This window comes from Nematolebias whitei, chromosome 10 (genome assembly GCF_014905685.2).
Source record: "Nematolebias whitei isolate Nwh7 chromosome 10, NemWhi1, whole genome shotgun sequence".
Classification (NCBI taxonomy): Eukaryota; Metazoa; Chordata; class Actinopteri; order Cyprinodontiformes; family Rivulidae; genus Nematolebias; species Nematolebias whitei.
In genome coordinates, this window is record NC_056507.1 from 21,813,038 (window position 1) to 21,825,069 (window position 12,032).

General features: G+C 39.3%; 1 protein-coding gene across 1 annotated transcript in view; it reads right to left on the reverse strand.

Annotated features, from left to right (window-relative positions):
* itpr2 (inositol 1,4,5-trisphosphate receptor, type 2) overlaps positions 1–12,032 on the reverse strand; it is an 86,101-nt gene that overhangs the window by 14,590 nt on the left and 59,479 nt on the right. Inside the window, exons 49-55 of the mRNA XM_037683458.1 lie at positions 10,809–10,984; positions 10,537–10,701; positions 10,266–10,443; positions 5,961–6,050; positions 3,968–4,089; positions 3,688–3,853; positions 3,440–3,600 (exon numbers count right to left, since the gene is read on the reverse strand). Of these exons, the coding sequence (XP_037539386.1) occupies positions 3,440–3,600; positions 3,688–3,853; positions 3,968–4,089; positions 5,961–6,050; positions 10,266–10,443; positions 10,537–10,701; positions 10,809–10,984 (1,058 nt within the window). The remainder of the gene's footprint in view (positions 1–3,439; positions 3,601–3,687; positions 3,854–3,967; positions 4,090–5,960; positions 6,051–10,265; positions 10,444–10,536; positions 10,702–10,808; positions 10,985–12,032) is intronic.

Below are 12,032 nucleotides of genomic sequence, written 5' to 3' on the forward strand. Positions count from 1 at the left end.
TATATATATATATATATATATATATATATATATATATATATATATGTGTGTGTGTGTATATATATTATACAGTATTCCCTTGCTATACATATATTTTATATACAGACATTAAGTAAATATATGAGACAGTTTAAAAAAGAAAGTTCTAGCAGATAAAAAAAAAACTGAAGACTGTTCTCCTCAAACCATTTCTCCTTTGAAACCCCAAATTTACCATTCCATGATTAATTCTTAAACTGTGGTCACAGGCCACAATATTGAAGAGCTGAACAGGTTCAATAGAAAATCATGTCAGTTTCTGTAAAGTCCAGTTAAAACCATCAGATAAAAACCATCACCATCAGTTCAATAGTGCTCAGTACAATACAAGACCACAGTGTTTCATTATGGTATTCTTACAGGTGCAATGTTTTTCCAGACTCTTTATTTTGGGTTGTTCGGAACAATTTTGGTCAGTTTGTGTTTTGTTAGTTCCTTTTTTAGGCCATTATTTTCTGGTTTGACTGAAGGATGGCTTGACTGAGGAGGAAAAAATAACAACTAGGTGTTTTATACACTAATCCATTCTGTGAGCCACTCTTTATCACATCATACACACATCAAGCACTAACAAAGCAGGTTAGATAACAGCTGTGTGCCAGCATTAACAGCTAGTATACAGGCCTTCATTTAATGATGCACGTTGACCCTAATAAAGGCTAGAAGCTGAAATGCATCAGTCTGATAGATGTTTTAACACTACAGGTGCTGCATAAAACTCTGCTTTCACTTCTCCCTGCACCCTGCTGCTCAGAGAAAATCCGTTATAAATTTCACCTTAAACACAACAGCTGGATTTTATTATGAAAGTATATATTAATATAAATGTGCTTGAAAATGGTAAATCAAACTACGTTTTCTGGTGTCTTCCCATGTGTTTTTCTGCTCTGCATCAAATCAGAAGGTGCTAATTTAAATTCCTGACTCATCATTACCTCATTTTCCAAAAATACCTTGAACAGGCATCAGAGAACAGACCTGTTGGGGGACCTGCTGATGCATATTAATTCGATGTCTGTCACCTGTTTGTTATGCAAATTGTTCATTTTAATGCCAACATTCTTCTGTCCATCACAGCAGAATGTTAATCACAAAATGTGCCATTGTGCTGGTGAGCTTCATTTGAATCCATTAACCCAACAGAAACTCCTCCAGTTGCCCTTACATCCTTCAGCTTCTTGTCCCGTGTGTCAGCCCAGCACGCTGACGATAATAGTCCTGGACCGGGTTTAATTACTATTTAACTGTTCTGTGTCCTAGCAAGTTAGGAGCTCAGCTTGGTGAAGACTACCTCGAGACAGCGACCTGTTTCTCTCCAGCAGTGAGCGGAGAGGAGAATAAATTGGGATGCCTGGCACAAGCCTGGAGGCTCAGTCTTGTTTTCGATCGCTCTGCTCCTGTAGAGGAGCGTGATTCGGTAGCACACTGTGCCAATGTTCCCACTAAAGAAGGTGCTGCGACTTTAGGACGCCAACACTAAGATATCTGCTACATCCGATACAGGCTGGCGGCAAAAAAATAAATAAATGAGGGGAATAAATTATTGTTTTCGCTAATGAGCTCTTAGAATAATAAAAGAGAAACTCTAATGTATTTCTGTATCAAATAAACATTAGTGCAGTAGTGTCACATTCTTCTTAAATTATCTGAATGTTGCATGAATGTAAGGTGTTCCTAAAGGATAGAAGTATTGATTATTAGGGTTTTATTTAGATAATAAGAACTGGTCACACCTGCACATGCTAAGACCCATCTGGAAACAACAACACTGAACACAAGCACTTTAAGCCGGGGGTCTATTTTCAGTACAACACCATGGACATGTACATATGATGATACTAGACCAGACGTGGGCAACATGGGGCTCAAGGGCCAAAAGTGGCCCATGGACAATCTCCATTCGGCCCCCAAAATCCTTAATTGAAAAGAAAACTTTTTTAAAAGTTGATGAAAACCTGCGGGCAGCACGGTAGCGCAACTGGTAGAGCTGCTGCCTCTCAGCGAGCAGGTCCTTGGTTCAAACCCCGGTCCAGGGGCCTTTCTGGGTGGAGTTTGCATGTTCTCTCCATGCATGCATGGGTTTTCTCCGGGTGCTCCAGTTTCCTCCCACAGACCAAAAACATGCATGTTAGACTGATTGGTAACTCTAAATTGTCCCTAGGTGTGAGTGAGAGAGTGAATGGTTGTTTGTCTCGTTTGTCTCTATATGTCACTGTGATGGACTGGAGACCCGTCCAGGGTGTACCCCGCCCCTCGCACAGTGATTGCTGGACATGGGCACCAGCGACCCCCGTGACCCAAAATGGAATAAGCGGGTAAAGATAATGGATGGATGAAAACCTGCATTTTATCCATGAAACTTAAGGACATTTTTATTAAATTAAACCTCTTGGACAAATGCATCAACAACCTTTAGATTAAGATAGGGTAACGTTTTTCTTAAGTTGTTGCGTTTTCAAAACTCAACCTTAAATGAGAAATGAGCACAAAAAGAAGAAATTATGTGAAAAAGCTGAAATTAGCAAAAAATAAATAAAATAAAAAAACCCTGAAAAGTAGCTAAAAAACAAAAAACAGAAAGAAGCTTAAATTGCAAGAAGGAAGTGGAGAGAGCACATTTTTGCTGAATTAAGCTGAAAAAAGTTTAAATGAGTCAAAAAATGTGGAATTAGCTGAAAAATATTAAATTAGCATAAAAACAGCTATATAGTAGCTGAAATAGAAGAAAATGCTAGAAAAGTTAGAAGCACAAAAATGTTTTAGTTAGCAGAAAGAATCTGAAAGGAGCACAAAACAGCTGAACACCCCACCCCAGCTGAAATGAGCTGAAAATAGCTGTAAATTTGTTTACATTTGCACAAAAGAAGCTGAACCAGAACAAAATGTGAAAGGAGCAGTAAAAAGCTGTAAACAGATTTAAAGATCTGAAGGAGGTAAAATGAGCTCAATTAATTTTCTTTGAGAAAAAAAAAGTGACAGAAAAGGCTAAATTTTTCAAAAAGCTCAAGTTGCACCAATACCACAAGTCATAGTACGGTTTTCATGAATGCTGAACATTTCGATCTATGAATTGTTGAAATAGCTTGAAAACTGCAGGACGAGAGACACGCCGAAAAACGTACGGAAGAAAAATGGATCACAATATAGTGTGATCATAAATATTCACACAATAATAAAAAACACTGTTTATTTACAAAAACTGTTTCCATGTGGACAGCTCCAAAGAATATGTACTAATAAAACAGGTATATATTTTAGCCACCTGACTTCTACATATCTGCATCTGCCATTAAAGAATTGTAATCAGCTGGCCTCTGCTCCAGGGTGTGTGAAACACCATCTTCAAGATAAAAGTGTGAGAATATGGTTGTGTAATTTATGTTTTAAGAATTGTACTGACTGCAATCATCTGGGCCACGTAGCTCTCAGGGCCGGTGTACTCAGTCGGATCCTTCACCCTCACCAGAACCAGGAAGTAGAGGTAGTGCCACATATTGTGCTCAGATTTGATGTGCTCCTCAAACGACACCGTTTTGTTGTCAAACTTGTCCCGTTCCAAACCTGGAAGACAGCAGCTTTCATTAACGAGCATCCTTCCAACCACGGGTTCTTTTCCCCCTAACTTGCAGAGTACGCAGCGTTACGCACCACAGATGAAACAGGTGGTTTTAAGGATCTCCTCTTTTCTTTGCTTCTCGCTTCTCAAGTCTGCAAACGTGTCGATGATCACACCGAAGATCAGATTGAGAACGATGATGATGACGATGAAGAAGAAGAGAAGGTCATAAACCACTCGAGCAGCAAACAGAGGCTCCTGAAGGGTTCAAATATATATATATATATTTTAAATCAACTCAACCGTTTCAGCAAACACAAATGGATATTAAACTTAGAAAATATAATTTGTCAATTCAAAATAGTTTCTAACCAATTTAGAGGGTTTCCTTAGGATATCTCCCACACCTCCTCCATTACGTAAACCCTGGTTCAACACGGTGATTATACACATGCGAAGAGTATCACACACACGTTCCATCCCATCATCTTCATCTATAACAAACACACAAAACACAACATGTTAAAGAGGGGACAACATAGATGACAAGCCTTATAAAAACATCAATAGACCAAGTTGAATCTTTAGTTTTGGCTGCCGAGTGTCTAAACCTGTATCACAACCAGAATATATTACAGAAGAATGATAACAAATGTATCGTTGTACAGTAGTCCCTCACTACTTTGCGGTTCGACTTTTGTGGACTGGCTGTTACGCGTTTTTTCAACGATTGTCAACTTTAATATTGACTCATGTGACTGGGACGATACGGGATGAAAAGTTAACAAAAGAAAAATAATTCAGGCAGGCGCCTCCATTTTGTTGTTTTCTTTAAATAAGCTTATACTGTAATGCCAGTCAAAGAACTACACTACCCAGAAGCCAACAGTGCTTACAGCCAAAAGCTTTCTGTCAAAATGGAGGGAAAGTTTTGATCTGATCCGAACCTGACTAAAAAGTTCGGTCCTTATTCAGAGTGACTTCAGCACTCAGTGGATGCAGAGAGCTGACCAGAACCGGACCAGAACCGGACCAAGGCTACTTCCAGCCTTAGCAGTTAGTCTGAATTCTGCTTGCTAGCGCAGGATGCCTCTCAAAAGCATCTTGGTGCTCAACGGCTGCAGAACCGGACCAAGGCTGGTGTGTATACCCATATATGGTGAGTTGTTGTAGGTAACCAGGAAAACCTGGAGTGGACTTTTAGTGGTTGGAGCATTCTCCTATTAAACAAGTGGAATGGATTTGTTCACGAAGAAATAGAAACAGCGCTGGGCGAACTAGTATTTCATGGTAAATTTTACACAGCATATTTTACATCGCTTCATAGTGTAACTGTTTTAGTTTCGTTTTTATGTCATTTCTTTGATTTACTTTTCATTTTATATGCTTTTATATGACTGTTTTTTGTTGTCTGTACTTCATCTGTGTTCTTTGTTTAAAACAGGTTTCTCTTGTTAATGAGTTTTCGAGGCTGAATGAGACTAACCTGTATAAATAAAGGTTGAATGAATATAAAATTTTGCAGTACTGTACAGTACATATATGAATGTTGTTAAAATTATGTAGGTTTAAGAGTTTAGAACATTGCAAGAGTGTGGGAAGGGTTTATAAAGACTTAAAATATATATAAATACTAAAATAAATATAGCGTTCCTACTTTGTAGTTTTTCACCTATCACGGTGGTGTGGAACGTAACCCACCGAAAATCAAGGGACTAATGTATCCCTAAAAAAGTCTTCTCATAGTCACTTTTCTTTTCTTTTATGATTTATTTAGCTATTTTGATTTAAAAAAAAAGGTCTTTAAATTTCATCTGAGTTACATTGAGAAGACATGCACTGAGCTTTACATTTTAAGAAAAAGATAAAGTCTAAAAGAGAAAAAATATATACTTATACATTCTGACAACTTAAAAAAAAAAAAGAAGCTATGATTCAGCTGCAAGAAGACATTGACGACAAAAAAAAAAAAAAATCTATTTCACTATTTACTTGTTAAGTGAAAGGCACAAATCCAGTGACTGGATGAACACAGCATGACGGCTGAGGAGGAAGAGGAGGTGAAGGTTGTGGAGGAGATCACGTGCGTGCCCCTACAGCGCAGGTGATCCATGGTTTCAGAAGTCTGAGTCACTCCCATCTGCCTCATCAGGTTTCTTTGTGTGCACGCCTCAGTGTGTGTGTGTCTGTGTGTGTGCGCAACCCTGTGTGTGTCTGCTTGAGTAACCTTTCATGGACTCTACAGCTGGAAATATCAGAAACACACTACGCTAGTCAAACTATAAAACTTGTTTTCTCAGCAGTGACTTTCTTAATGAGATAAAAATAAAAATAAAGAGTTAATTGGACGTAACAGAGCATTTACCAGGAGGTGAGGTGGAAGCTGGAGCAGCAGGGCAGCTGTCTTTAAAACACGAACGTGCGTCTCCACCTTTAGTCGATAAGTCGTGTTTTTCTAGAAGGAAAAACAAAACCGGAGGAACTTTATGTGTCGTTGTGTAGCTAGAACGGTATAGAACATGTCCACATGTAAAAAGTCTGATTTAGTTGTTTCCTGAATTAAAACATCCTACTGCTTATTCTAATCAGTGTCAGTTAAATCAGCAAGAAAGGTGTAGTCAGCCATTATGTAAAGTGAGGCAGCAGCTGCTGGGTGGGCGGTGAAGAGTTGCTAGAAAAAAAAAGAAGAAGTAATTTGCACATGGGCAAATCCCCAATCAGGAGTGATGTATCACTTGTGATCAGTTTGGGACAAACCTGACCAGAGTGTTAGTAAAAACATCTTCCTCCCTGACACCAACAGGTCTCAGAAACACACATCGATGGAGAAAAGGACAAAAAGCAAAATGCTTGATGAACAGTTTGAGGAGGTTAGGGGTCACAGCTCCACAGCTGCAGCACTGTGGACTGGATGCTCCTCAGCTTGGATGGAGTTTCTCGGCTCAGCCCTCAGCTAACACACAGACAGGCGTGAGCTCGGCTCGTTACATAACCCACCACCGTTCCGCTGTGCTCTGTTCAGCAAAACACAGGATGGCGCGGCCACCAGGTTATGCAACAGGTGCACATGTGCAGGCAGGATGTCTCCCTGATCGTCAGCTCATTAACACACCCACACGCTCCACAGTGTTATCAAAACATGTGTCTCGGGATGCACATATAGCATACTGCACATAATCGACACTATGTGGCGACTGCATATTCTCAGACATTAAAGTGGTTCCTTGAGAAATCACAGAAGTGCAAAGTCGGAACAAGTTTAAAAACAAAAACTTCAACTATCGTGGTCAAAGCAGGTCATGAAGTTTACTCAATCTGAGTCGATAATGAGTGCATTATTATGTTATTGCGCAATATGTTGCACGTTTCTGCCAGTACAGTAGTCTGCAGTACGTAGCTTCTTAAATTGATTGTTTCTGCAGAAGTAAAATGCTCTCTTTTGTAGATGAACAGATGCTGACATATATTCATCATTTAACGCGAGTTCCTCATTTTTCTGGACTGAATAAAACGTGCATTGAATTTAAGGAAATGCAAAGTGAGACGTCATTTAAATTTGACCCATCAAAATGAATGCGGTCATTTATTTACAGAATCAAATTTAACATCAAACATTTACATTAATTTGGCAAATTATGAAAATAACAACATAAGCAATCAATCAGGAAAAATCATACGGCCATGATTTTTCCGTTGCTGACATTTATAAAACTGTACAACTATGATCTTTTACCCACACGGATGTGAATAAGCACTTTACACAGACATTTCTAAATATCTGGGAGAATTTCTACTTCATAGGAAAGTTTAAAGATGGAAAGAAGTTTAGAGGGAGTAAAGGATGGGGTTTGAGGGAAATTGAATGGTCACCAGAACCGACACTCTCCATCAGAAGCCCAGCTCGCCTCAGTACGCTTGGTAGGAAACTTGACCCATTACCTCTCTGATGATAATCAGCAGATATGGTGTTCCGTTAACGCTACCGGTCCAGCGTCTCCTTAGAATGGCTGTTGCCCGTCAGAAGTAGTGGCGAGGCTCTGTTCGACACACATTCACCTCAGTGGAAAATGTTATAATCCCATGGAACTCGGAAGAGCTTTGTTGTCATGTCAGGAACTCCAACAGCACTCCATCAGAACTCCAGAACTTGAGTAGACCCTCACCGAACTCTACGCTCTCAGAACTCTTAGAACTCCGACAACTCTCCAACTCTGTGTCTCTGTGAGTCTGTGTAGACCAGGAAGTACTGACATTTTAAAGACTCTTTCCCGGTTCACTTTTTGGGATTTTTCATTGGTCAGAAACGACCAGAAGGGGTGTGTTTTTGTGACGTAAGGGGTTAGAGACAGCGAGAATTGTTATGGGACAGCTCAGAAATGTTCTCACAGACCGAGAGGGTTCTGTTTTGACGCGTCTAAGAAACAGGTGCAAAACATCTCTATTTACGTCTGAGAGGATTCTAAAACATGACAGTTTTAACATAACAACTTGTTTTTCGTTTGACTGTAACCTTGTAAACGCACACACTTGCTCATTCAAAAGCAGAAATCAGAAAAATGCATAATTACTCTGCAACAGCTTTTAACATGAGAATAAAAATCATTACTCAGTTAATAAAATTGATTAGTTCACTGCAACATCTAAAATGGTTTGAACTAAGACACTTTGATTATCAACATTTGTAAGATAGTAATGATAATAAAAAGAGAGTGTTCTTTTCACTTGAATCTTCAAGAAAGAAAGTCTCAGGATGGGTGAACCTGTATCTATGTATTCAAATACATGAAATGACAGTTCCTGTCCCACCAGGTTCTAAAGGTCAAGAGTTTTGACCTTAGACTTAGTTCCGACGTAGGCCTAGTCCACTACACTTTAAATGTGGATTCTTTTTCCAAAGAGAACAGATAAGGGGTGTTTGCATTTTTTTTCTCATACAGTAGATCACCACAACACCTGCTTGAAATGTTCCACTTTTGTTTCCGTCTCCACAACCCGTTCTACCCAATGTATTTTTAGTAGCACAGCTTCTTCTTCTTTGTTTAAGGTGTAATGAACTTTTCATGAAAAGATATTGTGCAAGTTTGTGACATAGTGAGACGATCAAGTAAGACGAAAAAAGAATTCATAAAATTGAAGCAATGTATGGAACCCAACTAGTGCCAAACAGAAATACTTGTTACTGTAAATACTTTATAACTCAATAAATTAATTGACGCTGGAATTTAGTTTGCCAATTGTGTGTCGATGTATTTTATGGAGCCAATATAAGAAAAAAAGTGATTTCCTTCCTTATTGTTCTTAAAGGGAAACTTCACTTCCAAAGTACATTAAAAACAGACGGATAGTCTAAAAGTCTTTTAAAGGGAAAACTTCATATCTTACTTATTTTTAACTGTGCATTAAAATTAAATAACTATAAACAAATATATTAAAGTTATGATACAGAAATAACTATAAAATAATCATCATTAGGCATGTGATATTATTTAGGCCTAATTATTTAGTAATAGTACTTGTATTTATGCTTTAAAAAAATAAAAGCTAATGTTATAAAATGTTTTAAAACCTTAATGCAGTGAAACCGAGGTATTTTTTTGTTCAAAGTGGAAGTCAGAATCCCAATTTGCTTGACTTTGGTGTTTATGTGCAGCAAAGTTTCTACTTCTGGAGCAGCGATGAGATGGGTGAGGTGGTGGATTGTTAACAAGTGAACATGGTCCAAGTTATGAATTGAAAGATTAGCGACCATCAGAAGCATCCAAATCTAGTCATTAAAACATCTCTAAAATGATCTGTAGTGTCGTCAAATCACACCAAACACATAAGGGCGCTGTGGCTGAGTGGTTAGAGCAGTCGTCCTCCAATGCAAGAGGTGAGGGTTCGATTCCACCAGTAGTCACATGCTGAAGTGCCCCTGGGCAAGACACCGAACCCCTCATTGCCTCTGATGTGTGTCCCATCAGTGTATGAATGTGATAAAGCACTGATTATTCTTAGTAGAGAGCTGTATGAAAGGGTAAAAGAGGGCACAGATTGTGTTGCAAAGCACTTTTGACGATCTTGATAAGATAGAAAGATATATAAGTACAGTCCATTTACATTTATATCACATAACTCATTCCTCTTTAAGTTTTCCCTACAGTTAAAACTCAAGTTTGAAGATCTTTGATGCTGAAAGTGGGAATTTTTCCCTCTTTCCAACTTCACAGAAAATGCGATTAACGTTCTAGTCCAAGTTTTAAAATATAATGTGGTCTACATATTGTTTATTACATTAAAAGGAATTAATTTGACTGCCGCATGCTGGATTAGTGGCTAGCACAGTTGCCTTACAGCAAGAAGGTCTTAGGTTCGATTTCCAGTTTGGGCCTGAGTTTGCATGTTCTCCTTGTGTTTGCACGAGTTTTCTCCAGGTACTCCGGTGTCCTCCTACAATCTAAAACATGCATGTTTAGGCTGCCTTCAGGCTCGGGCCTCCCTTTTAAAGACATCTGTGATCTCAGTGGGAATTTCCTGGTTAAATAAAGGTCAAAGAAAATTGTTTATGCAGTTTTTATTTCTATACCTGGCTGGTCTCCACAGTGTGGTAGGTTGAAGAGCAGAATCTTAAAGAAAGGCGATTTAATATTCTTAGTGCTTGAAGAATAATTTTAAAAAGTTTGATTCTGACCTGGGAGGCGGTCCACTTCCATGCGAAAGTCATCCTTGAGGAAGAGGAAGCCGATAATGGAGAAAAAGTAGACGAGGAAGATGGCGAGAATGGCCGTCAAAAATATGGACCGGCCATTCCTTGTGACACTTTTTATCACGTTCAGCAGCGTCTCCTCTCGGAACACCAAGTCAAACAGCTGCAGATGTAAACCATCATCAGTGAATCCCGAACAGTAACAAAACCTACGTTCTTTAATAATTAGTTTGTTGATGTGAGGAGGAATTCTTACCAAAATGCTGTAGAAGAACTCGTGAACAAAGAGGCCCAGGACACAGATGAAGGCGTAACCCACATGGCAAATAAAGAACACGTCCATCACAACGGCTTTGTAGCCTCGAGTGAATATTCCCTGGTTGCCCACAAAACTCACAAGAAACACCAACTTGTTGAAGAGCTGAAAACAAAGAAGGACAAAGCGTAGAGATGAAATCTAGATTCAAAAGTTTAATGTAATGAACCACTGGGCCTGCAAATCTGGGGCTGAAAACAATTTTTACTTACATTTATAGTGCCGAGCAACAGCAGAGCGGGGGCCAGGCCCATCGTGTAGATGGCTCGCAACAGGAGGGAGATGAAGAAGAACACGATGCCCCACTGCATCGGGAGGACAGGAAGTAGGGCGGTGGAGACCCCGAGTGCCACCCACAGTAAGATACTCCAGAAAGGGGACAGAATGCCTGGGTGAAAGAATAAATCATTCATGTTAAGGTTTGAAACTTGTCTGTTCTTGACTAAATTATTCACTCAAACTAAGAGCTTAAGTGAGCGCACGCTGCTGAAGGCAACGTGTCCAACAGTCCAGGGGGACCTTGTAAACCGAGCAGGGGAGCGAGACACAGTGCTAACTAAGAACAAGAATTTTCAGTAAAATACCAACAAGTTTTTCTTCATCACACAAAAACAGGTAAATAAAAACAGATGTTTCCACCAAACCTAAATGATTTTTAGACCACAGTGTAAAACTGGGCGGAGCCACTAGGACAAAAAGTCGATTAAAGTCCAAGCGCTGGCACATCAAAGGGTGGGAATAAAGAATAAGAAGAATAAGAACGCTGTCCACACCTAGTTTTTCCTGAGCAGAGGTCAGATTAGATGCATCAAGGGAAAAAAGTGTGGTGCGTTTAACTAATAAATAATTATACAGTCATTTTCAGGTGTGGGCACACTGTGATAACAAGAAAATATTAACAAAGCAGACAAATAAGTAATGTAGCGTTGTTTAAGGATTCAAGGTTCTTTATGTGTCATTCGAACCACATGTGGTGGAATGAAAATTGTGTACACAGGGTCCCAGTTACAGCCAACAAAAGTATAAAAATGTAAAAGAAAAACAGTAATGATAGGAACTAAGAAAAACATTAACTAAAAATACACTAAGCACTAGTAGTACAAAAATAATACGCCAAACTGCATCACGAACATGAGTCTTTGTGAGCAGATGAGCACGAATGAACACAGTAACTTGAAATAGATCAGCAGCAACATGAAACAGATCAGCAGCATCATGATGTGATTTTTCACAGTGATTATCCTGGTTAGATGTTCATGAGTCTAACAGCCTCAGGGTAGAAGCTGTTCCTCAGTCTAGTGGTTCTACACTTAATGCTCCTCAACCTCCTGCCTGAGGGGAGCGGGGCAAAAAGTGTGTGCTGGGTGAGTGTGGTCCTTCATGATGCAGGTGGCCCTCTTCCTGCATCTAGAGGTGTTGATGTCTGTGATGGTGGA